Source organism: Pocillopora verrucosa, chromosome 10, assembly GCF_036669915.1.
Source record: "Pocillopora verrucosa isolate sample1 chromosome 10, ASM3666991v2, whole genome shotgun sequence".
Taxonomy (NCBI): domain Eukaryota; kingdom Metazoa; phylum Cnidaria; class Anthozoa; order Scleractinia; family Pocilloporidae; genus Pocillopora; species Pocillopora verrucosa.
The window spans coordinates 21,231,993-21,259,146 of NC_089321.1; the positions used below are offsets into that span (position 1 = coordinate 21,231,993).

General features: G+C 38.4%; 3 protein-coding genes across 6 annotated transcripts; 2 read left to right on the forward strand and 1 right to left on the reverse strand.

The window, feature by feature from the left end:
* The first annotated feature begins 90 nt into the window (after positions 1-90).
* On the forward strand, positions 91-2,665 carry LOC131773409 (uncharacterized protein in nthA 5'region). Its single transcript, XM_066172973.1, has 4 exons — positions 91-111; positions 1,030-1,189; positions 1,677-1,826; positions 2,222-2,665. Exons 1-4 carry the CDS (start codon positions 91-93, stop codon positions 2,425-2,427), a joined length of 537 nt encoding a protein of 178 aa, XP_066029070.1. The 3' UTR covers positions 2,428-2,665.
* A 213-nt stretch (positions 2,666-2,878) lies between these two features.
* Positions 2,879-7,856, forward strand: LOC131773408 (uncharacterized). Its single transcript, XM_059089392.2, has 7 exons — positions 2,879-2,999; positions 4,364-4,427; positions 5,105-5,264; positions 5,798-6,042; positions 6,257-6,298; positions 6,926-7,106; positions 7,202-7,856. The coding sequence occupies exons 2-7, from the start codon at positions 4,364-4,366 to the stop codon at positions 7,704-7,706; spliced, it is 1,197 nt and encodes a 398-aa protein (XP_058945375.2). The 5' UTR covers positions 2,879-2,999; the 3' UTR covers positions 7,707-7,856.
* On the reverse strand, positions 7,107-26,327 carry LOC131773406 (amidase). 4 transcript variants are annotated; one of them, XR_010718919.1, is made up of 11 exons: positions 26,205-26,327; positions 24,704-24,814; positions 24,083-24,212; positions 22,759-23,071; positions 22,145-22,345; positions 21,636-21,710; positions 20,794-20,959; positions 20,396-20,458; positions 19,615-19,902; positions 17,791-18,762; positions 16,307-17,081 (listed from the first exon to the last, which is right to left on the reverse strand). XR_010718919.1 is itself a non-coding variant. In XM_059089389.2 (10 exons), exons 1-10 carry the CDS (start codon positions 17,810-17,812, stop codon positions 8,491-8,493), a joined length of 1,566 nt encoding a protein of 521 aa, XP_058945372.2. In that variant the 5' UTR covers positions 17,813-18,563; the 3' UTR covers positions 7,107-8,490. The 4 variants fall into 4 exon arrangements, 3 of the variants coding, with proteins under 3 accessions (XP_058945372.2, XP_058945371.1, XP_058945373.1); XM_059089389.2 differs by lacking the exons at positions 16,307-17,081; positions 19,615-19,902; positions 20,396-20,458; ... (5 more) ...; positions 24,704-24,814; positions 26,205-26,327 and adding exons at positions 7,107-8,687; positions 8,889-9,176; positions 9,648-9,710; ... (4 more) ...; positions 12,997-13,126; positions 13,458-13,568 and having other exon boundaries at positions 17,791-18,563; XM_059089388.2 differs by lacking the exons at positions 16,307-17,081; positions 17,791-18,762; positions 19,615-19,902; ... (6 more) ...; positions 24,704-24,814; positions 26,205-26,327 and adding exons at positions 7,107-8,687; positions 8,889-9,176; positions 9,648-9,710; ... (5 more) ...; positions 13,458-13,568; positions 17,140-17,330.
* Between the last annotated feature and the right edge of the window lie 827 nt (positions 26,328-27,154).

A 27,154-nucleotide genomic window follows, 5' to 3' on the forward strand; every position in this document is an offset into this window, starting at 1 on the left:
TGTGACTTGCCGTTTATAGTCTTACGTTACTTGATGAGCTTAACTTTATATCTGTGTCGAGTCTAGTCGAGATTTCTTTCTTTTTTCGAGATGGCTGAAGCAAGGGACCAGGTATGTAAATAACTGATTTAACGAGATAGGAAATCTTACAATTCTAAATTTAGACTAAAACGATCCTTGGACATTAGATTTAATCAAATACCAGACTCAAACGGAAGTGTTAATATATCAGATAATCCATGAGATGCAAACTTGGCTTTAAGACTTAGGAGTGTTTTTAAAATATCAAACGATATGTTCATTGCTATTTTGATTCGAATGTAGCATCATCAGTGAAGTTTTCCACCGGTAAGGATTAGTGACGACCTCGATTGACTTAATTCATTTGACATCTATTTCCGGGCTGAAACAGAAATTAATTAAAATGTTGGCTGTTAACGAATTAATAGCGATCCAAAGAGGAGGGAAACAGAATTAATTCTCTCAACATTGCCTTATACTTGAAACATAATTATTTGATCCAAATATTGTGCTAAAATACCGTTACATGTATTTCATTCGAATAGAATTTCGTTGTATGTTCATTGTCGATTGAAAATAAATTAAATTATTCAAGATGCTTACGCTGCTTGAGATGATCAAAGAATGTTCTCTCCTTTTTGAAAAATGTTTGATGCTTTGCATTGTTATAGTCGTAAATCCAAGGCTTAACACTTTAACTCCCATAAGTGACCAAGACAGAATTTCTCCTTACAATATCAATACATTACCAAGCAGACAAGTGAGGAGAATAAAGAAAAATATCAATTAGCGGCCCGGGATTATTAGATGATCCAAACCCAAATTCCCCCAATTGACGTCACAAAAATTGTATGGGAGATATTAAGGAGAATTACTTATGAGATCTTGAGGGTGAAAGGGTTCATTAAAAAACAGGAGCCCATGGGCTCCTATTATACATCAACTAATTCTTAACTTTTTTTCATTGTGAAAATGTGCCTGTAGACCACGATAACTCCTTCAACGTAGTCATTTGTTTTTTATTTTTATTTTTGTCTTTCTGTTTGTTTGCTTATCTATTTTTTTGCTCTTGTTTTTTTTTTCCGTTGGCCTTGCGTTTTGATAGGTGGTCGAATCTTTAGGGCCATCCTAGAGATCGGAGGCGATCGAATGATGTTTGACGGAACTGGTGAGACTTTTCTTTCAGTCATGGTGGATTTTGTTACGATGCAAAGATCAGAGGAACTTCCAATCAAAGTGTCACTTCGGCCCTCTACAGCGTGTTTCTAGATATTAGCTGATAATGATCTTCTGGTAAAGAAAATGCCTCTGTATTTTAAGGATCATAAATAACAGTCGCCAAAAGAGGATTTTTCCTTTTGCAATTCGTAAACATTAAAATGATAAAGCTCAGTATTACATTTGCGGTTACTTTTGTATTCAGCGTTGGTAAACGGTCATGTCAAGTCACGTGGAACCAAACCATGGATGTTATTTGATGTGATGTCATGTCATGCCATCCTATGTCATGTCAAGTTTGTCATGATATGATATCAATTTCATGTCACGTTACGTCACTTTATGTCATACTATATTATTTCTGATTACGCCTCATCACATCAAGTCATTTGTTATCAATACGGGATGTTGTATTGAACGTATCTTTTTTTTTGCAGGTTTTGGAACTTCTGCAGAGATGTATTACGACACCACTCTGCAAGAGGCCTTCTTCGATGCAGCACTTGAAAAATACGATGTGTTGATTCTGCCAACCATCCCAAAGAAGGCACCAGTTTTCCCGAAGGAAAAGTCCCCTCCGTTGCAAGGTCCGATCGTTATCATTTCATCACATTAATATCAAAAATGATTTATTAATTACTTTTTAATACTTTAATAAGCTAAATAAATAACGTTAAAGCTCTTGAAAATGTAGGGAAGACTATATATCTTTTCCAAGCAGCAAAAAGTATTAATTTTTGGGCGAGGTCTTCAAAGGATATCTTAGTTTTCGCAATTTACTTCGGCCAGAACTTTTCATTTACGCGATCGAAGATTTCAATTCTACTTTGGGGTACACTTTTGACAGATCCTGTGTTTTTAGACTGTTGACCGACCAGTCATTTCGAAGACTTTGGAGATTTTGGGAGAATCTGTATTTGGGTAGTTGATTCACTTGAAAATGCCATTAGTATCAAGACATCTGTTGCAATTTATTTTGCAGATTATTTGGAGAGGGCTTCTGAAAGTGTTCCAAACACGTCGCCAACAAACGTCACACGACACCCAGCTCTATCTATCAACGCCGGCTTCAGTGACGGCTTACCAGTTGGTATGATGATTGTGGGAAGAAAGCTTGACGAGGCGACAACTCTGAATGTCGCCCGTGCTTACGAGAAAATCAGGAACACTACGTTTGAACCTTTCTAATATGCTCCCTTCCAGAATATTGGCTAAAAAAGGTAGCTCTTAGCCCTTTTAAGATGCGTTTTGCCTAGAATAGCGTAGTTTGTATGTTCCCAACATTTTGCTGGTCTGCGGTAAGCACTGGACGCGTCAAGTTTTAGGCTATTTTACATGCCACCTGTTGTCCAACCTTATGCTAATTGTAAAATGTAGCAATTGCGGGTTGAAACGTTTGCATGACTGAAAGCTTTACTATATCCTACTGCAGCTCAATAGTGTGATTGTCAACAAAGCGACGAGAGCTCTTTTTTAAAGATGCTTCACATAAATGTTAAGGACGCTGTCTCTGAAATGTATCGGCGTGTAGTTATGCATGTGCACTTAGTTATCGTCTGAGCGCTAACTTTAATTCACTGTGTGTCAATCGCTGTGGCATTTCTTTTAATTACAGAATAATGCAACAATAGGACCGTGTACACAGACGCGCAAATAGGGCCTCCCTAGATATTTACGATTAAATAAGAAGGGTGGAAATAAAAAAAATCAGTTTCCTTTGTGTTGTTTCTAAGGACGAGGGGACGAACAACGCAGATACGGTGAGTATTGCATCAGCTTGATATTTGATCTAAGTATCGTTCTTTGAATAGCTTTCACTTGAATTCTTTAACATCTAAAGCACCTTTGGTTTATTTGTTCGCGCTGAATTGAAGAAATGTTCGCGAGCTTATCCTAACATTCTTGTAGACTGAATGGGCGTTTGCAGGATACTATAACAAGAAAAGTATTTCTTACCATCAAATCCATAAAACATTGAAGTTGCATTACATATCATGAATTTACTGGGAAAAGCTGAAATAATCATTTCTTACACGCATACATGAATTCCGCGTCTCGTCTATTCTAGATTCCATGGTTGTGCTTAAGTTCTGCCGGGGGGTCGGGTTATTGCTGCCGGGGGATCGGAGCCTTAGCGTGTGTTTTGACCGTAAGGTCTGACGTGCGCAACACGTACAGAGATCTCAGTGGAGATATAATTTTTTTCTCCTAAGGATCGAAACTTCTGACTCTGTCGAAATCTCGAGTTAATATAGCGTAAACTTATTCTAAAAAGACTGAAGAGAATACACGCTTTCAAAGGCATTCAATCCTCAAATCTTCCTAACACCTCCCTTCTAAAATTATTCACCCCCTATCTCCCCCCCCCCTTTACACACACACACACACACACACACCAAGGAAAGGACAGCAGTATTACAAGAACAACAGGAACAGAACGACGCACACGCATTTCCTGAAGATCCTTCTTCATCAAGTTTGAGTAGAAGTAACTTTACAGCCGTAAATGAAGATAAGACGAGAGCCATTATTTACAGTGATGAAGGAATTGGTTTTATGTCTCGTAATTTTTTTTTTCAGAAAAGAAATATTTACATTTCATACGCTTTTAAAGTGTATTTAAATTATATTTACATGAGAAAACAAAGGAATTTCAAATACTAAACTGAGTGTTGGGTTAAATTTATCGGTTATAGATTTCTTTCGATTGCAGGGTTCTTTAAGTCTGATCCAAGAAATACATTGCAGGAAGGAATAGCTTGCTCCTCGTATGTCTTGCACACCATTAGCTAGCATTTAATTTTATGCAGATATGTGGAATGTTTATCGACATTAACAAGAGCCGTTGCGTAGGAGTAAAAATTAATTGCTTCAGCTAAGACTTCATGATGCTGGGCAAATCATACCGTAGATAAAACAAAAGAACTTAGCACACAATGCTTTCAAAACAACCGAGAGGCATCACCCTATCGCAAAAACAATCAGCTAAGTTAAAAAAATAGGCCATTTTTTTTCTTTTCATGGGCGCACGACATAGAAAAAAAAATGTGAATTCACCACGACGATAATTTTCGTACCTGCTAGTTACGTTTCATTTTATTCCTTTCTTTTCTTTAATTTGTAGATGGGACTGGCCTTTGTCTTGGGACTTTTCCTAATAGTTTGTTTCACCGAAGTGGATGTGGCTCGTAAGTTGAATACAGAATCTCATATGAAAAAAAAAGACAATATATATATGATTTTCAGTATTGAAAGAGTCGTAGGTCAAAGGATAAGGCATATAAAGATTTTCAAGACATGTTGAGGTCTGTGGCCAAGATTTTAAAACGAAAAGCTTTCAGAACAAATGTATATCAAGTCACGTACAATTTATATTTACATCCCAACTCTTCCGTGTATTGGTTTATCCGTATCACTGCCCCCTACGCACGTCTTTTCATCGGACCCATAGAAACCCTACAATATTTTGAAATTGTTATTCTAGATAAAGCCACAGACTGCACTTTTGAAATCGCTATTATACTATGAAAACTCTCTTGGGATGTGGTGTGTAAACTTGAAAATGGTTTTTAAAATCATTCGCCATCCTCGTGCGCTCCCAAAGGGACTGAATTGTGAATGAAAGCTCTGGCCTTTCTTCCCCATCCCCACCTCCTCCCTCCACATTATCATATTGTACAACGGAGCATGTCTACTGGTGGTTTATGATTAAAGAGCACGAATCATACAATGGTGAGGATTACTGTTGGAGATCGAATCAAGGTGAATTCCTAATTGTCTCTTGGATCGGTCTGTGAATACTCGACAAATTTCTCCAGCAATTATTATAAAATGCAATATGTCTTTATTTTCTTGTCTTCCATAGATGGAGACGATAAGGACCCGTGTTCTAATTACCGCACCCTGCGTGGTGCTGATCGTGCGGCGGGATTCAACAAGCTGACAAAGAAATCAGATAAACGCAAAACATGGAAAGAGGATTGGTACCGATTCACTGGGGATGCAGGAAACAAAATGGCCACCATGTAAGTTCTTTTTTTTGTGATAAATCAGTATTGTGAATTTATCTTCAGTGACGCAGTGTAACTGACACTCAACCCCCCCTCTCCCCCCTCCCCGAGGAAGAGAAACAAATTTGTGTTCACTACCCACTACCCAAGGTTCTAAAAAACGTTCAAATCGTCGTGAGGAATGATTTCTCGGGGGTGGTGGAGGGAACTCCATTCTCCTTCATGTCGATAGATTACATCATTCTTGTCATCGTTGTCGACGAGTCATCATTGTACGGTAGTCAATTATTGCGACAGGAATGGCGTTATAATTCTAAAACAAACCAATCAGGGGCAAGAAAAATCGAGAATGCGCAGTAATGCCAATTTGCTTGTAATTTTTTGGTTTGCATTATTATAAATATCCTGATTAGCCATGCAGTCGGTCATAATATTTACTTTACATGTTATGTTAAAAAATAAGCATGAATTCTGAGCCTGTAATGTTTTTTGCTTCTCTGCGCCGAGACATAAGCTGGCACTGAATTAATAAACCGTCTCAATCTTAGTGACCAAAATGGAGGTGGCTGCTTGAAGTCTCCTGCATGTGGGGCCATGTTTCCTGCCTATCTTCTCAAGCCACACCCTGTTAACTTGAAGCCTGGGGAAAGTGCCCAAGCCACGGTTTGCTATACAACTGGAAAGACTTGCTGCGCAAAGACTCAAGAAATAGTGATCAAGAACTGTTCAGGTTTCTTTATCTACAAACTTCCTCCTGCCTGCCTCAAACGAGGAAGATATTGTGGGGATAAAGGTAAGTCAAACTAGGTACACAAGAAAATTGAAACTTCAATGAGTTAAAAAGGAACAGATTATCCTAATCTATCACCGAGAGGAGGGAGGTAATCTTCCACCGTATTCAGATTTGTTGGGCGGGCGAGGTATTGTGGGGGGGGGGGGGGATTTAAGGCTTGGGTCAGTGTCTGTTTGATTAAGGCTCCGCTTATATTCCTTTTGTTTTATAACAGAAAAAAAGGAACCGGAGTGTGATGAGATGAAACTGTTGTATGGTATGTTTTTGATTACGTGTTTGTTTGTCTTTGTTTTTCATTTTGAGTTGTTTGGTTCGTTCGCTTGGCATGAGATCAGTATTATTAGTGGGGAGTTCGGGTACTGTCCTTTCCATCAATTAGACTTTGAATTAATTCTAAGTAATAGACTGATAGAGAACTTATTCCATGTTTACATTGCCTCATCTAAACAAGAAAGGGGGGGGGGCCCGAAACCCGGGAATTCTACCCATTGCAATCGCAATCTCCAAAGATGTGGATTTACTGCATAGTTACTGCGCAGTAAATTCAAGTTTCTTGCACATTTTTTCGTTTTTGCTTGCACTCCCTCGACAAGGGAGGCAAAGCAGTGAATTTCGTCCATCTTTTTCTCTTCTTTTTCTCTTCGGGTTCAGGGGGAAAGAGAAAAACTCCAAAGCAAAATTTGGAAAAGTTTTCTCCATTACAAATATTTGTTATTTGTGCTTGAAATTACTTTACGAGCGTTGCAAATGCTTTGAGCTTTAAATGTTTTCAAATTGTGCCGGGAAACACAAAAAGCGTGACGTCACAACCGTGTTTACACCAATTAACCAATGAAAGCGGGTTCACTGTCTCAGTCATATTATAATATGTGTTTCTCTACAGGCCTGATCAAAAAATACCCAGGAAAGTCATGTAAAGATATTAAAGAAAAGCGAAAAGATGCAGCTTCCGGTGTGTACTGGATTAAACCTGGAGGAGGCCAAACAGTACAGGCCTACTGCGACCAAGAAACGGATGGCGGAGGCTGGACTCTAGTGTATAGCTACACATTTACAAACTACAGGTTATTTCTCCCTCTATTTATTCATCATCCTACTTGTTTAGTTGTCTGCGTACTTATTTGTTCATTTACTGAACAATCTTTAAATTTTTCAAAAGGGCATTCAGACATGGTTCAAATGCGATTACACCACGTCCCAACTGGCCTATATCCCATCACGTTGGGAATGTCTACCAGTCAACTACCCCCCCTGTAAGTGAGACTGACTACAACGCCATGGAATTCAACCTGTGGAAGTCTCTTGGCAGTGAGTTCATGGTGAAATCCAACATCAACCACTGGATCGCTTGTAAAGAAGGAACCGGAAGTCTGGTGGAATTCAAAACTGGAAGTGTTTTATGCCGCATTATAAAGAACGTGGCTTCTAAATGTCATAACTACGTTCCCGACCAACTCATTCTTCATGCTGCTGGAAATCCTGCAGGTTCTACTCTGGGACCGGATCTGATACGATCTCAAAGTAGCTCATGGTTAAAGGAGTATTACTATTTCGAGTCTAACACACGCACAGGGAACTGGCCTACCCATGATCCTTGTGGCACGAACAGTCTGAACCACCTCACCAACGTCAACAACCCTCATGGAAACATCTACATCCGGTAATGGCGCGTATCATCTGGGTCTTGTGATGCCTAAAAAATCCTGCTAACGTTCTGTAGATGAGCACATTTTAGATCCTTAAGGTTTACCGGTGTAACTTCTAATAGAGAAAACAGGTGTATCTTAAAAGAATAAAAAGAGTGTGAGGCATCAGCGAAATGTACCTACTTTATTTCGCTTGCTAAAGCCATTTCTGATGAAGTCGAGCACCTTTTGAGCATTTTTATTAGAGCTCTGGTTTGCATTTTTAGCACTTTTCCGCACTTTGACTAACATTGGCTCAATATCATTTAGAGGTAGTTTTGGGCAAAAATAGTTTTCTGGAAAGCCTTTTTCAGTTCTTTTTTGATCTCTTAATATGTGACTATTTTTTCCCCCAGTCTTCAAGACAGTTCTTGATGCACTTGAGCTACTCCTCAAACAAACCATTGATATCAATCTCCTTTCAGAACCCCTGGATGACGTAACGCAAAATGAATCGAAAAATTTACTGGTGTTAAAATAAGCATATTAGCACCAATCTTAGCAGAAATATTTTACCTTTTTGCGCACTGCTGATATATTCAAAAATTCTAGGAACTTTAGAACTTCTCTCTAGTAAAAGGAAATTAAATATATTTCATAGAAGTTGTCCCTCCAAACTGATTCTGAAGTCGTATTATCTTCCAACTGAAATGAACTATAAGAGATTACCGAACAAGATTTTGGTGCGACAATGTCAGTCAAGAATTTTCAAGAGTGAAAAAAATCTTGTAGTTCTGAGTCTATTTATAGACATCTTGTAATCTTATTTTTCCGCATCTCTGATCTTCTCGTAAGCGTATGCGACATTCAGAACGGTGATCTCGTCAAACTTTCTCCCTACAATCATCATACCAACTGGTAAGCCATCACTGAAGCCGACGTTGATGGATAGAGCTGGGTGACCCGTGACATTAGTTGGTGACGTGTTTGGAGCACTCCCAGAAGCCCTTGCCAAATATTCTACAAAATAAATGGCCATAGGTGTCTTAGTATTGATGGTTATTTAATGTGAACTTATTTCCCAACAATAGATTCTAACTTTTTCTCGCGAGTCTTCTCCCTATTTTCATGGGGTTATCCTTATTTCTTTTCCCTTTCAAGGTCTTACTTTTTACAAATTCATCATCAAAAGAATGATACATTCAAATGCCAAAATTAGACCTTTTAGAGGAGCGTTTTCCTGCGGGAAAACTGATGCCTTCTTGGGGATGGTGGGCAGAATCAACACATCGTATTTTTCAAGTGCCGCATCATACGCCTTGCAAAGTTCTCGACCGAGGTTCTGTGCTTTTCCGTAAAAGATACCGTGGTAATCCTCGTGCAAATACTTAGCGATCAGCCGAGTGAGTTTGCCTCTCTTTGACAGGTCATTCGAGTGGCATTTTAGGCCTCGTGAGAAGGCTTCCTGCAGAGTGGTGTCGTAATACATCCTTGCCGCAGTTCCAGCCCCTTTAAAACAAATCATTTTCGTGTACAACATTCCTTAATGATAATAAATGACTTGACTTAGGGTTGCGTGACTCGAAACGATATGGTATGACGTAAAGTGACCTAAGGTGACATGACATGCAATGACATCACATCAATCACATGTTACTAACTTGACACGACATAACATGTTACCATAGTCTAACGACGTACATAATTTAGCTCTAAGTTACTCGACATGCCATTGGATGGACGCAAAGGTTGAAGTAACCTCTACTGTTTACCATCGCCGAACACCAAGGCTTGGCCGCAATTATAAGAGCATTGTATACAATTTAAAATGTTTGCGTAGAGTTTAAGGGAAAATCCTCATCTAGCTACTGTTATTCTTGATTCGGGATTGTTCAGAACAAATGTTTACCAAAACGCCAACCACCCCTTTATTTGAAGGGGATTCCTTCGAACTTTCTGTGAAATCAATTGACTTCTCACCAGCTCCTTCAAACATCATTCGATCACCTCCAATATGTCCGATGGCCCCATAGATTCGAACACCTGTCGAAACGTGAAGCCAAAGGGAAAAAAACAAATTATACTTTAAAAAAAAACAAAACAAAAAGAGAGACAAATCAAAAACAAATTATGACATTCGACGAGTTAACGTGGTGCTAAGACAAACTTTCACAACACAATTATAGGTCTTCTCTAAAAGGTCTAATCTGTGTTTAAATAAATCCGAAACGCACATCAAACAATTCTTATTTTCACTCTTAAATGAAGATGTGAACCGATTAGTTAAGTACGTTTGACAGTGTTTCTAAACATTTATTTCAAGTAGGACGCAATGATGAGAAACTCTATTCTCCTCTCCTTTCCTATGGTGCGTTTTTTAGCATTCCCATAATGTTCAGTTACCGTCAGAATGCATCGGGACAGACACTTCCTCGACAGTTGCGCCACCTGCAGTACCCAACTGTTCAGCGGCCTCTCTGACCTTCTTATCAACATCCGCTTCGGAGGTCTTTAATCCAAAGCCTTCTTTCAAGATTCCTATTTTCAAGTTGTGTATTTTTCCTGTGAGCTGACAAAAAATTGCATTGCTTTACAAACAAACAATTACTACCGAGGTATAATAGTTGGATTTCAAAAACACACCAGTACTGGCATTAGATTCAATTCAATTTCGATCAACCCCTCCCGTTTCCACCATTAACATATATATAATATATAATATAGTATAATATTTGGATTTTCAAAAACAAACCAGTACTGGCATTAGATTCAATTCAATTTCGATCAACCCCTCCCGTTTCCACCATTAACAGTTTTAAAAGTCGGGGTGTCCCCCCTGGCTTACAGCATGGCATAAGTCAAGATATTCTTTCGCTGTCAACCGTTGACCACGGTGTGTATCCGACCTCTCATCATAACTGAAGCATGTCCCACAACCACGAGGCTCTTAGATTCTCAGCAACCACTGTCTAGAGACTCACTTTTGTTTTATCAACTTAGTTGATAATGCAAATTGACCATCCCAAGGCAATACTAAAGCTGAAGTTTCAAGTGTTAGCTCTTCGTTAGAGCGAATGACGAAGGGCTAACGCTCAAAAATTCAGCTTTAGAATCGCTCTACGTCGGCTAATTCACATTATCAACTCAAAGTTATCTTGTGATATCCAACATCGACACAGCATTAGTTTGTTCGGAAACTTCCCCTTTACCATTTGTCGTCTATAAAGTTAGGTTTAATTCTGTATAACCCCTAGTCTTTCTCCATTAAAAATCTTCCTTGTACAACTGAACAAAAGCTAATTTAGCAAGAAAATGTGAATTAATTGACAGTCTTATCTGGGGAGAGACATAGAACGTTCATTTAACATATTATTTCCTATGAATGATTCATCGCCAATGAAATTCAAAAGCAGACCCACCCCCAAAGTATACTCAGGCACTTTGAGATCTCGTGGCTGTCTAGGGTCCAGTCCTCCGTCATATCCAGCCATAGCCTATTTTAAAGTTGAAGAGTCATTATTCATTATTAACGATTAAATCCACATTTAAAAACCCAATAGAAGTGATCTCTAAAATAATGCACGGGTAGCAACCAGACAATTAATATACCGTTTACATGAATGAATTTCGCGCTGTTTTCGAAATATTTTCAAACTGTTGACAAATAACGACACCCACTTATCATTATTGATCTGATAGTCTCCTGCTGAACCAAGAAATCAGGTGGAGCAAAAACAAAAAGTGCGCGATAATTCAAGATTCTTATGCCGTTAGACACCGATTACTTTTATTGGGAAGTCGCAGATTAGATATTTGAGGGAATTCTAACAATTTGTCGTAACTTGTTGTCCTACCTCCAACATCAGAGCTGTATCATACACAGTCCTGGCCATTGGTCCAGTATGATCCAAAGTAAACTCTATCGGCATAATGCCCGTATATGGAACTAATCCGTATGTGGGTTTCAGACCCACAATGCCGCAACACGCAGCGGGGATCCTTATGGAACCTCCTTGGTCTCCACCGGTTGCCATGTCAACTTGACCTCCAGCCACCTTAAAAACGACGAGAAGACAAGAGCGTAATCAAGAAACGTGGCTGCACAAAGCAGCCACATTTAAAACGAAGTTTTGTGTAGGAATAAAAGACGATTCTTATTGAGAGATAATGTGTGCTCGGAACGGAACAAGTCTGAGTCGAAAATAAATGGACATAAAGCAAGGCCTCTGATCCGTCTCTCGAACGTAGGCATGAAGGCTATGTGATTTTTTGAGTGAAAGCAATGTGATGGACAGTTTGGAGATCATTTGTTTGCGATAATAAGATTTTGTTGAAGAAGAGGAGAAATCATTTTTCTTGCTTCTTGGTTTTCCTATTTTCCTATTACTTTTTTACTCACCAAAGCTGCAGAACCAGATGATGACCCTCCACACATTCTCGTCTTATTGTGTGGATTAACCACCGGACCAGTGGCAGCAGTAAAACTACCTCCGCTACAACACAAATCTTCGCAAACACTTTTCCCCACTATGTGTCCACCAGCATCCAATATCCGAGACACTACAGTAGCATCCACATCCGGGACAAATCCTTCCAGGGTACGAGAACCATTCATCATAGGTACTCCTGCCACACATGTGTTGTCCTTGATAGCCACAGTTTTGCCGCGAAGTTTACCACTTGATGCTCCCTTAATGTCACATCGCCAATACCTGAAAATGAAATTAGTTATTTACTACATGCGGAAGATAAAGACGTCTAGTGAACAGAGCAACGATGGCACTTGTTGGAAGCGATCGCCATAGTTTTGCCGTGAAGTTTGTCACTGGACGCTCCTTTCATGTTACATCGTCAGTACCTCAAAATCAAATTAATTATATTTCCACCTGCGATTGAAAAACAGCTCAAGTAAACAGAGCCACGAAGCCACATGTTTGGAGCGAGGCAAAGCAATTTATGAAGCCATCTCACCAAATGACTGCTTCGCTTTAAAGATGTAGCTCAGCAATAGTGCACCCGTCTAGTATCTGGGAGGGGAAGGACAGGTTCCAATCCTGTTGGGGCCTGAATCTTGTAAGACTTCTTTTCTATGCAATTTCTTCTATTGCAGTTCAGTTGCGAGGATTATTTCTTCACTTAATAACCTTGGAAAGTCCAGATTCAAATTCATAAATTTAGAATCAACAATGTGAATTTTTCAGTAAATACCCGTCGTAACAGAGTTTGATTGAAAAGCTAAGTGCCAACGCTAATAGTATATCATAGTGGGGTCTTTGTCATAAATTAGGGTTTCCGCTGAATTAATAAGTTTCTCTGACATTTTACTTACCAAGCATTGTAAGGGTTGTCTTCTGGTGATGGTCTGTAACCTGGAGTCCGTGGATATTTCACTGGTAGTTTGGGGTCGGGTAACTCGTACAACCGTTGGTACGTATCTGCCAGGGTACTAGAAATTGCCTCTGACAAAATAATTATATCAATTACAATAATAAAAATGATGATAAATGTAATAATAGGGAAAATAATACCTAATAAAAAAAAAACCAGATAATTGATGTTGGGGAGTCAGTTTTCTTAAAAATGTCCACCATACTAAAGTGAAAGTGCTAGTTCTTGCAATGGAGAGGGGGAGGGGTAATTGATGGAAGCCTGTGGCAAGTTAAGTCGTGTTCCATCGATATTGGTTTATGCTGCTTTCCCTCCGACCAAGTTGGAACTAAATTAAATTGATGAACTCAGATAACAATTTACATCAAATTATTACCAGTACCTCATCACCAAGATTCCTACCTCGATAAGCCATCAGCTCACTCTCTTCCATTTCGAAGCCCAGGCTATTTGCGATCTCAGCAAGACGCGCGTAGGTTGGTACACAGACAGCGGGCTCTTTATAGAGCTTCTCTAAAAGCAGTAGAGAAAAGTAAATCACCAGTTACTATATGATGTAAGACTTGCACAAATGTTCACTATCTAAAGCAACTAGAACTAACTAAAATGTCATGTGACAGTTTTCAGAACAAGAAACGTTATCTCTTCAATGAGATATGTCTATAATTCAAGTAGAGATAAACATGGAAGGAAATATCTCAAATACTTAAGGTTCTTTTTGTGTAATTTCCCATATAGCGAGTTCAAGGGTGTAATTCACAGAGGCAATTGTACAAAGAACAAGCTCTATAATGATATAGAGAAAACCCTGTTCCTTGTATGCACCTTGTGGATCCCAGGAAAACAATGAAAGCACCATATAGTCAAGGGGGTGTTGTTGTTTTCGGACAAAATGCAGGGCAAGAATGTGTTGTAATGAGTTTATGTGGATTAATATACCACAATATGAAAGGAATAGGCAATCCTTATGAATCGAAACAAATAATGCACATCGGAAGTCAACTATATAGCAGTTTGTCACAATGATCAAGACAATTATTTTTACTGCTAACAGATTTACCATCAATGCTTACAGTACTAGAGGAAGATTACCAGCTAGAATACAGTGAAAGTTATAGTCCATGGTGAGCCTACCATTGAGGGGTATCAATACTGTATGGGCCTGAAAAGAGCTTTTGAGTCATTGATATCAAAATGATATGGGTCATATATTTTAACAGTTGGATATATTGCTGTGGGTATTAGTTACTGTGCTTATAATGGCCATTTTTAAGTGTTTGACTCACATGCTAGAGATGTTTAAAGGTAAAAGTCACTCTTGAGGGACATGTGGTCTATTAGATATATCATCTACAGACAACTTAGTGCATCACTTTCAAAGTTTATATGGAGCGACTGATCTGTATGAACTAAAAGGTTAACAAATTACAAAATATGATATGCCAATAAGCAACAATGTAAAAGAGGTATTAAAGAGATATCAGGTAAGCACAAGTGTTACAAAGACCACTGTTTTGCAGCAGTTCTTTATTCTATGTTACTCAATCATTTCACCTTGTAGTTACTGGAACTCAAATACCTTAGACGCAATTATTAAAAATGGATCTCAGCTTAAAAATACAATGCAGAGTAAGCACTGCTTAACATCTATTACCCTGCCTGACAGTGTTACAATTTTTGGCACTAACATAAATGTACACATTAATGAAGTAAGTAACAGAGAATTGAGTAATTTAACTGAAAGCAGAATATCTTTTGAGACCTTGATGTTAAGGAACCACACTGGGAAAAAAGGATTTTTAATGTGGATTTCAAGTCACTGTATAGCTTGTATTTGTCAAAAAAATACAAAAGTAAAGCAATTGTTTTCTCTTCTAACATATGAAGACAGTCATAGTCATTCACCTGCTGAATGAAACAGACAATACACATTCATGGTGTGGATAATCTAGTAGAGGAAATTAATATTATTCAAAATAAACAGGAATGTCAAACTATGGAATATGATGTACAATTTATTTGCTGTTCATGTAAAATTATTGAAATTGAAAGGAAACACATCATGAGGAAACACAGAAAAAAACATATGTATGACAGCATGGAACCTGTTGCCAATTGGTGTATTCAGCATTGTTTTCTGTATTGCCAGCTATTCAATCTGTTTTAGCCCAGTTGCTTGGCAAAGCAGTGGTCCTAACAATAATCATTGGAGATTTTATCTTAACTTGGGCATTCCATGAACAAAATAATAGAGAAACATGTGTCATACATTTGTACAAGGCCATACAGATCCATGAGTAGGATAACAACATGATTGTTCATAATTGAAAAAAGTAAACAAGTTTCTGGCTGAAACAAATTTTGGCAGTTGTGTTAATGTGTATGTACTGATGCCTTCAATGTTAATTATTTTGCAAATAAAGTAAGTTACCTAAAGTATCAAACTTAAACAAAGTATTCTTTTGGTAGAGAGGCCTGTGGTTCTGGGCAGAGGTTTTTTGTAAGTATTTACTCTTTGTGGATAATCTAGCAGAGGAAATTAATAATATTCAAAATAAACAGGAATGTCAGACTATGGAATATGATATAAAATTTATCTGCTGTTCATGTAAAATTACTGAAAGTGAAAGGAAACATATCATTAGAGAACACAGAAAAAAACATATGTACGATAGCATGGAACCTGTTGCCAGAAAAAGGTTTCTAGAAGACATTAAAAGAAAATATTCAACTATGGATGCTAGAAAGAAGAAAGAATTTCTTTCCCAACCCAATGAGAAATTAGTGAAAGCCAGATCGGTTGAATTGTGTATTAACCAGTTTAAGAGGAAATAAGACGAGGCCCTTATTTTATATGTATTGTCTATAATCGAATACTTTATAAGAAATCAGTAATAACATGCATAAATGAGAAGTACCCTTGCCAAACATATTTCAATATTCAACAGTCATTTGATGGAAAACAGTATATATGCAACACATGTCATTCAAAGGTCATAAAAGGAAAATTACCAAATGTAGTGAATAATATGTATGTGGATGAAATACCCACAAAACTATCCTCATTAGAAAAACTACAACAAATACAAATAGCTTTGGAGAAGATTGTGGTCATGCATAAAGGACAACAGAGAAAAATTAAGGGTGCAATATGCAATGTACCTGTAGAATATGATCAGACATGTAATCAACTCCCTCATCTACCTGATAGATCTTGTATAATAATACTTGAGCTTAAAAGAAAGTTACAATCTAGAGGACATGTTTATTTTCAAGTATCACCACCAGAGTTAATACAGCAAGTTCTTAACTGGCTCAAAGTACATAATCCATGGTACAAAGACATACTAGTTGATATTAACAATATTAATGGCAACCTCACAATTTTACAAAATGATGCAGACGATAAAGATACACATCAACAGGCTACATAAAAAAATGTCACAACAGATAGTGATCCTGCTTTGGAGTTTGATGCTAGAGAAAACGATAGATTAAATAGTAATGAAGAAGAAAATGATGACCCCTTAAATTAATATTGAGCCCCAGTATGCCAGACATACTTAGAGTCAATTGTAAGCACTAAAACATGGAACGACCTAAAACCACCTACAACCACTTACAACCATCTACAACCACCTCAAAAATTTCAACAACCACCTTCAACCACCTCAAAAACATCTACAGCCACTCGCAAACCATCTAAAACAAGGCATAAATGTTTATAATAAGGCGAGACGACAACATGTCACGTACATGAAATGCGAGAATCGAACAAAACCTCCACCTCCCCCTGAAATCTTACTCTCCCTGGTCCTATGTATAATCAACCATCTCACGAAATGAAATGCGAGGGCATGCTAATTATATTTCATATTCCCTCAGTAGTAAAAGACTTAAAGAACTTTACAATATGAACTATCAAGTTACAAAAAATAATAAAGTAAAATAACAAACTCGTTGTCAAAAGACTGACTTGACTTAGCTTTTTCTACCCTGGGTACCAGCAGACGTTTTGGCTCCCGTCTAGAAAAAGTATGAATAAGAATGGTCACTAAAAATATCTTAAGCGAACTGTGCGTACCTTCGGGATTTTCCTTTGGCACGAACGCCATCGTGCTGGCATTCAGACAGCATGCAGTTGTACGAGTGGTGCCATTTACGCAATAGTGACTCACGTTTTGTTCCAATTGCATTTCCGGTGCTGAGATTATAAATGGAGAAAAACACTACCTCGGACCATTACGTAATCAAATTAAACGCGAGCCAAAACGTCTGCTTGTAAAGTTTACTACTGAAGGGAATATAAAATATAATTGCCATGCTCTCGCATTTCATTTCGTGAGATGGTTGATTGTACATGGGACCAGGGAGGGTAAGATTTCAGGGGGAGGTGGAGGTTTCGTTCGATTCTCGCATTTCATGTACGTGACATGTTGTCGTCTTGCCTTATTATAGACATTTATGCCTTGTTTTAGATGGTTTTAGATGGTTTTCGAGTGGCTGTAGATATTTTTGAGGTGGTTGTAGGTGGTTGTTGAAATTTTTGAGGTGGTTGTAGATGGCTGTAGGTGGTTTTAGGTGGTTTTAGGTCGTTCCATGTTTTAGTGCTTACGACCCATTATACCAAACTATCCAGTGGTGAATGCTCAAGTAAAACGCTCGATAAGAAGCCCGAGTGAACGCTCCTCGAGCGTCTAGTTTTATCTTATAATTATATCGGTTACTCACATACCTGGTCCCTTACTTCCAGCCATTTTGATCAAGAAAATGCGATGAGACTCAAAGCCGTTTAGAAGTACGGTAGGACTATAAACTGCAACTGGCAAATTATTCAGGTGGAGCACAGTATTTGTCCTACGGTCACGCAATGCTAAACGGCCGCAGGCCTATTATTATTATTCAAACAATAACAAACGGCAAAGGGCCTCTCCTTTGACTGTTTCCAAAGGGAAAGATTCAAAGAAAATAACCCATGGAAACTGAGACCAAGAAAAGGGACACCCACAGTTAATAATTCCACATAGTGCAACGGCCTGTAATTGCGCGGCGGAGATATCATAAAGCATATATCCTTAAACTGAACAACTTCAACAAGTTCTTTTTTTTAGGCTAACGAGAAGTGTCATTTCAGCTACCTCTGGTAATGAAAGAATTGCTCCCGTAACTGTCATCACCTTTTGTTTAAATTCTTTAGACTCATTTATTTGCTAATGAGACGAAAAAACCGGAAACAAATTCGTTCAATCAGCACATGAATATCTGGCTTAATTTAGTCGTTTTACCATAATTTAGAAATGAATTTGTTAAGTAAGTAGAGGTGAATAACTTTTTAGATGTTGCGTCACTCCATAAATTACTAGTTGATCGCTTATTAAGATTTTCGCTTGTCGGTTATCAATATTTAGAGCGTCAGAGCGATGGAAGAAGGGCTAACGCTCGAAACGTTATTTTTTAAGAGTGAAACAACTCCTTGTAGTCCTGGGCTCATTAATAGACATCTCATAATGTTATATTCTGGTATCTCTAATCTTCTCGTAAGCAAAGGCGACATTTAGAACAGTGACCTCGTCGAACTTTCTTCCCACGATCATCATACCGACTGGTAAGCCATCACTGAAGCCGGCGTTGATTGACAGGGCTGGGTGTCCTGTGACATTTATTGGTGATGTGTTTGGAATACTTTCAAATGCCCTCTCCAGATATTCTGCAAAATATATTGCAAAGGGTTATTAGTATTTCATGGAATCTCCTAGTGAATTAATGGCCCAGTTATTGATAAGTCAAAAAATATCCTTCTCCCAGGAAATGAAAAACCTTAGTCTAGAGTTCTGAAATAAGACAACATTAATCGATTTATCAGTGTACTTATTCTCCTTTCCTAAAAGTCTTTCCCACAATTAGATTCCGCGCACAAAAAGGGAAGAAATACACTGCGTATAAGCTGCGGTGATAATTCCATGAAAAAAACAGATGGATCCAATTAAAAAATAAAAAATAAGTAAATAAATGAATAACTTTTAAAAAAATACATACTAATAGAAGCGGATTGTTAATGACTCATTGGAGACTTATAACAGATTGTCCAGCTAATAAATCTTTTTTCTTTAAAACAGGTTCTTACACAAAGATGGGTCAATTTTGCCTGTTTGTTTGTTTGTTTCATTCAATGCTACATTGCTATTTCAATAATTTTGGTTTCTCAAGAAAGCTGCAGAGTGATAGAATGATACCGTTTCCCCCCCCTAGTTTTTGCTACTTTCCTGTGCAATTGGTTCCCGCGTGTAAACACTACTAGGGACTAGTCCCCGCGACCAGTCCCTTCATGTAAACTCTTCAGAGGACTAGTCGCAGGGACTAGTTGCAAGCACTACTTCCCTCGTATGTGCCGACCTTTAGACATCTCAGAGACACCTCACCCAGATATTAATTACGGCTTGTTGTTTATGAACAAATGTAATCCCTATCCTATTTTTGAGGGCTTGTACTTCATCAGTTTCTTACATTCTACGATTCCGTTCTACTTATCATTGACATAATGAAATAGCTAAAATCTGACCTTCCATGGGAGGATTTTCCTGCGGGAAAACTGGTGCCTTCTTGGGGATGGTCGGTAGAATCAACACATCGTATTTTTCGAGTGCTGCGTCGTACGCTTTACAAAGCTCTCGACCTAGGTTCTGCGCTTTTCCATAGAATACACTGTTGTAATCCTCGTGCAAATACTTAGCGATCAGCCGAACAAGTTTGCAGCTTTTTGACAGGTCATTTGAGTGGCATTTTAGGCCTCGAGAGAAGGCTTCCTGTAGAGTAGTGTCGTAATACATCTCTGCTGAAGTTCCAAAACCTGCAAGACAACAAGTACAACATACCTGGATGATAACAAATGACTTGACAGGATGTGGCAATTCTAGAAACAAAATGACATGAAATGACATCACATACATCATGACAAATTTGACACGTCATGCACGTCATGACCTTACATCACATCATATCAAATGACGTAAATGATCGTGACTTGCTCCACGTGGCTTGACATGATAATGGATAAAACATAGACCTCTACCGTCTAACGTCGCCAAATAAAAAGGAAACTGTAAAATTAATTGGATCAATTCGAGAGAAAATCATTGTTGTTTCTGATCCTTTGATGACTGTTGAGCAAAATTTTCACCGGTGAAAGCACCAACTGCTAGACAAATGCACACCAAGAAAGCGCTTGAATTGACTCTTTGATCCGAAACTTTCTCTCGGAACACCCCTTGAAACCCCCCGCAAAAGTCAAATCATAATGGGCGTATAGAACATAACAGTATAACAATAAAAAAATGTCTCACCGGCTCCTTCAAACATCATTCGATCGCCTCCGATTTGCAGGATGGGACCAAATATTTGCGTACCTTTAAAAATGTATAAACGTATGGCCAAAGAAAACGATAAGATAAGTGAAGAAACAGAAAAGCAAATAAATAAAAAGAAAAGAAGTTTATGTGACCTTGAGGCGATTACCATAGTAACCAACAATGTTTAAAAGAACCAGAACGTTTTTAAGCTTTCCGAAATTCTCGGGTCATCGCCAATAGTAACAGCTTGTTGCACATTTATTTAATTGGCAATCTTTTATTAAATAAAATTATCCATTTTAACGGTACAAAATTGATATATGACAGAGAAGTATAAATATAGATTATCTATCTCATGTAGGACCATAAACAATCACAAAATTCTGATTTACCGTCAGAATGCATCGGGACAGACACTTCTTCGACAACTGCACCGCCTGCAGTGCCGAGCTGTTCAGCGGCCTCTCTAACCATCTTATCCACATCCGCTTCGGAATTCTTCAATCCAAAGCCTTCTTTCAAGATTCCAATCTTCAAGTTGTCTATTTTTCCTGTGAGCTGATCATGACCAAATCACTTTGCATTAAAAAAAATTAATACCAAGGTATAATATTTGGGTTTTCAGATTAAAACAGACAAGTGATGACGGTAGACGCATTTCTATTTAAATCAACTTCTTCCTTTCCCAACCCTAACGCTCAAGCCCAAGTGTCTCCGCCTGACGTATGGCACAGCGTAAGAGGAGTTGCCAACCACGATTCATATGCAGTCAGTAAAGTCAAAGTATCACTCAAGAAACCTTTCTTGGTATCAGACTGAAGCATGTCCCATTACCACGGTGTTTTTAGCTTCTCAGCACTCATTGTTTGTAGCTAGTTTCAATTCCGCAATCCCCCCCCTCCTACACACACGCACCAGCCTCTTTTTTCCGTTCTCCATCACGAAGCTTCCTTCTACAACTGGGGCAAGTTGTTCAAAGGGCAGGTAACGCTATCCAACGAATAAATCGCTGGCCAAAACATTCTGCACTGTCCAACGGATAGAGATCTATCTAGTGGCTAGCGCTATCCACCTTTCGCTCAATCGGGGCCTTACCAATGACTAATTTACCAAGGAAACACGAATGATTTCTGGACTCTAATTGGAGAAGAAACACAGAACGCATCGCTATCCCTCCGCTTTTTTTTTTTTTCGTGCATGATTTATGGCTCGTACAATTCTAGAGCAGACCTACCAACGAAGTATACTCTGGCACTTTGAGATCCCGTGGCTGCCTAGGGTCCATTCCCCCGTCATACCCTGCCATGACCTATAAGAAAGAAAGAAAGACTGGACTGGACTAGTTCATCATTACTCATGATTGAATCAATATTTTAATAGCCAAGACAGGTGGCTCAAAATTATGGGCGGGTAGCAGTTACAGCTGGACAATTAAAAGAACCTTTCCCAACATAAATTTCAAGCAATTTGTAGAATATTTCGATTTATTGCTCAATAACTACATCTGCTATGATTACCATGTTTGCCCAGAGTCGCTGGCATACAACTATACAAGAAATCAGATAGACCGACAGGAAACAAAAAATCCGATAAATCGGGATTCTATTTAATAATAACACCTATAACCTCCATAAGGAAGTCGCAGATTCCAGTGCCCTTTTTATTTCCGCAAAAAATAAATATATCAGGAAATTCAAAGTTATCCGTGTCAAATATACATTAAATCATGCATAGTAACCCTACCTCCAACATCAGAGCTGTATCATACACAGTCCTGGCCATAGGTCCCGTATGATCCAAAGTGAATTCTATCGGCATGATGCCCGTATATGGAACTAACCCGTATGTTGGTTTCAGTCCCACAATACCGCAACAGGCAGCGGGGATCCTTATTGACCCTCCTTGGTCTCCACCGGTTGCCATATCAACTTGCCCTCCAGCCACCTTAAAAACGACGAGAAGACAAGAGCGTAATCAAGAAACGTGGCTGCACAAAGCAGCCACATTTAATCAACTTGCCCTCCAGCCACCTTAATAGCAAGGGGAAAGAAAGGATGTAAGAGAGAGTCGAGTTCGCACGGATTAACAAACAATGAGATTTATTCAAAATAGATAAATGACAGTTTTTAGTCTGGAAAAGGTGAGTGCTCGGAATGAAAAGAAACTGAGTCCAATCAAAAGGAAAGGAAAGAGAACTATGGAAGGCTCTTTGTTTCCTTATTTACGAAGGAGATTATACCAACATGGTGACAGTTATGCACATAATGAAAATACAATTCTCTTCACCTAGACGTAGCTGTATCTAAATTTCTTTTGAGTAAGGAGTTGGTAGGACATTGTTGTTCGTTCATACTAACCAAAGCTGCAGATCCTGAAGACGACCCTCCACTCATTCTCGTCTTATTGTGAGGATTAACCACCGGACCAGTGGCAGCAGTAAAACTGCCTCCGCTACAACACAAATTTTCAACACAACTTTTCCCCACTATGTGTCCACCGGCATCCAATATCCGGGTCACTACAGTAGCATCCACATCCGGGACAAATCCTTCCAGGATGAGGGAGCCATTCATCATGGGTACCCCTGCCACACATGTGTTGTCCTTGACAGCCACAGTTTTGCCGTGAAGTTTACCACTTGATGCTCCTTTAATGTCACATCGCCAGTACCTCAAATGAAATGTAATATATTTTCACCTGCGTTCGTTTAGTGTACTGGGCTACGAAGCCACATGTTGGGAGCAAGGCATAGCCTCAGCAGTATGACATTTATCTGATCCAAATATAATTCTGTCGTTCCCAACTAGTAGCTTTGTTGTCAAGTTAGCATAGCGCTCAAAAGGTGTCTCGAACGCATAGTTTCGAATCCCATCGAGACGTCAGGCTTCTTTTCTGCGATATCCCTACTTGCATCTAACCTGCGAGAATCATACTTTCACTTGAATACCTCAAGAGAAGCCAAGATTGAAATTCACGAGCTGATTGTCAATTATAGATATTGTTAACCAACCGCCGCGGCAACTTTTGAAAACCTATGCACTTAGGCTTTAAACGTTCGCTTTTCAAATTCGTTGCAATGGTTTCGAGACTGTAATTAATTACCAACTGATTGTCTCAGTTGATCGCTGACATAGCATAACGGTTTCTTTAAATCAACTTATAAACTTTTTGAGATAAATCTTCTAACTTGTTATATAGGCTGGCATAACGTGTTCTAATTAGTATCCAGTCGTTTCGTACCCACAGACGTTTCTTCCTTTGTGGGTACGAATAGTCCTGGCTGAGTGCGGATCGACTGGGTACTAAACGTTCGTGGGTACGGTACGAGCGGTACGCTTCTTATTGGCTAACCAAGCAGGCGTATGAGGCCTTTCTGGACCCCTCAGGATTTTATTTCCCTAAAGCAAAATTTCTTCGGTGCAATCTTGATATTCCTGAGAGTGGCTCCTGATATCGCTCACAATACGACAAATGCAGAAATAAAATAGTTTGAATAATACTTTGAAACCATATACTATTGTAAAATGTCTACGTGGCCTCCAGCTTAATATTCTCTACCAGTTAATGTTACAAAGATAAAGGGTTGATATTAGCATTATAAGAGCTTTTTTAATAGAAAGGGCCATGTCACATACAAAGGGATTGCGGCGAATTTATCTTTTCCTCCCACATTTCGCTTACCAAGCATTGTAAGGGTTGTCTTCTGGTGATGGTCTGTAACCTGGGATCCGTGGATATTTCACTGGTAGCTTGGGGTCTGGTAACTCGTACAACCGCTGATACGTGTCAGCCAGAATATCGGAAATTGCCCCTGGAGAAAAACCACAACAACAAATAATAGAAACAATAATAATAATAACAATGAAAAAAAAAATTGCGATGATTCTTGAGGGCCATTAGTTACCAGTTCACGCTGTTATATGCACCCTTGTTAATTAAATGAAGTTCTTTATATATTATTAGTATGCTTGATCGGAGTCAGGTTTCTTAAAAATATGCAATCAAATAGCGTAAAAACACGAGTACCAAAAGTTTGGGTAAAAAAATATATTTATCTATCCGTGAAAACATATAAACATGAGAAGGAATTTACATGCACGAAAGGAAGCTTAATTAATTTCAAAGTACTTTCTCTCTCTCCGACCAGCTTGACTTCAAATAGTAATTGATTATTGGTGGTCTGATGAAGACCCGTTCAATCACGGTTAGAGAAAGTGACGTGGTGATTTTCAGTTTGGACCCAGATAATAATACCTTATGTATAATTGATCATATATAATAACTCATTACTAAGATTCCCACCTCGATAAGCCATTAGCTCACTGTCTTCCATTTCGAGGCCCAGGCTTTTTGCAATCGCAGAAAGACGCGAGAGGGTTGGTACACGGACTGCTGGCTCTTTGTAAAGCTTTTCTATGAAAAGGAGTAGAAAGAAATAAAATACTAGTCACTATAGAGAAAAATTGCAAAATGTTAACTTACTTCAGCAACCTGAAGCTAACTAAAATATATAAACAAATTGATTTTCCAAAGTTGTAAGTCAATGTTGGAATGGGCGCCAACGCAGAGATCATTTTTCAATTATTTTGACCGGCTACAGAGAATTCAAATTTTTAAAATTTTTTTTCGGAAAAGAAAAACCGCTTTAAAATTAAGAATTAAGAATTAAAATTTAGTGGTAAACACTTTTAAAGTTGTTTTGATGGACAAACAACACTGGTGTCACAAAACTCAAATAGGAAATATTTTAGCCAGAATTCTTTGATAAGCCGCTTGTAAGTATTACACTTCACCGAATTTAAGGTAAAATAAGGGAGAAATTTGAGCGACTGCTACTTGTCTCTAGGCAAACCTCTAACTACATATGAACCACGTCTGTCACACATGAGGTCACGCCATTTACGTGACACCTTTAACTCAATACAGTTTTACTTCGGTAAATTAAGTTGTCGAATGGGGTATCATACACTGACATTCACGGAAATGAATATCTCCAACTAGGAATCTTACGATATCAAAACGCATTAAGTATATTAATCAGCAATCCAGGATCAAGTCTCCTGCCAATTCGCGCTACAGAACGAGCTTGAAACTTTCGATTACCCATCCTTTCTTACATACGTTCATCCAAGTTCTCAAAACGCTTCATTCAGTCATGGCAAATATAGCGATTGATTTCAGTTTCAAGGTTAAATAGGTTGAGGTCGTCAACAGAACTTGACCAGTGGATTCCGAAAGAGTAGAGACTTCACTTGAACAAAATAAATTTTCCACACCTTATTACTTAGACTGCTTACGAATCAATACGGCAGTAAACATGTTCGATATTTAATTGAGGGTACAACAGAGAAACTCAAATGGGGTCCTACACAAAACGTAAATGCAGAGCTTGCTTCTAAACATTGTCTGTAAAAATCCTGTTCGATGAAGAGTAAAGAACATACGAGTAAACTATTTGACATGAAAGTCGAGGCTTGAATTTGATAAAATTTGCATTTAAGCGGATCGTCTAACAAAGGGTTATGAATATATTTATCTGAGTGTTTTTGAGGGGAATCTGCGAAGAAAAAGTTTACTCTATCGCGTTTACCGATTGATTTTCAATTATTTTCGCTAAATAAATGAAAATTCTGGAGTGAAATGAAGATGATTTTGTTTCAACACAAAAAACGACATTGTTTCAAAGCTTGCTTAACCAAACTCTTGATCGAGGCAACAAATGCGACAATAGCGTGGCTGAATCACGGCACAATTTTAGATCATTCGATTAATCCTTCGTTTCCTTTCACGCACATTCCCATACCTGGTCCCTTGCTCTCAGCCATTTTTGTCAGGGAAACTCGATTAGACTCGACGCCAGTGGAAGGTTCACTTCAAGTACGGTGGGGCTGTGAACGGCAAATAACACAGCTGGAGGTTATCAGCGTGTCACAGTACCTGACCAATGGTAACGCCATGCTACACTTCCACAGGCATACCATACGGTGTACGGTGGCTCGATAAAGAGCAGACCAAGGTAAGGAGGCTCTCAATGGAGTTAACTGTTGGCAAAAAATTTAGCCGTTTGACGTGAAAGTTAATCAATTGTAATCGTATGTCGTGAAAAAGTTAACCGTAAAATGTTTTCCTATGAAAGATATGTCACTTTCAAAGTTTCTTGGACTGGTACGTGTCTTGTCTTGTGGCTAATGCAGTTACTACGGTTAAACAATCTATCCTAGTAAAGAAAACAAAGACATTTGGCTCAATCAAGTCCTTGAGTGTTACTGAAAAAGTACACCATGCATGTCCATGAAAAATCTCAAAGTTTTATTTATTTATTTATTTATTTATTATTAACTATTTTTTATATTTTTCATTTCAGAATTAACCTGAGAAGCACGAAGTAAACAACGTATAAGTGTGTTTTAGAACACTAAAAAAGGATTATTAACCTTCTAAAATAATTGAATTAACTTGCTAACATTTCTGTTGACCTAAAGGGAAAGAAATTACTTTTAGCCGTAAAATTGCCAAAATTTTAACCGCTAGCCGTTACAGCAGGGAAAATGATCCTTGTACTTTCTCGTGGTAAAAGCCTGAAAGGAATAAGGAGAACATGGTCATTTTGAGTGCAATTATTAAAACCCTAAGATATTCATTATGTACCTCTGTAGTACGAAATTTGCATTTTACACTGTTTAAACTTTTAATTAAAAATAGGCCGGCTGCTTTATAGATATAAGAAGCCAGAGATGAAAAGCTTTATTAGGT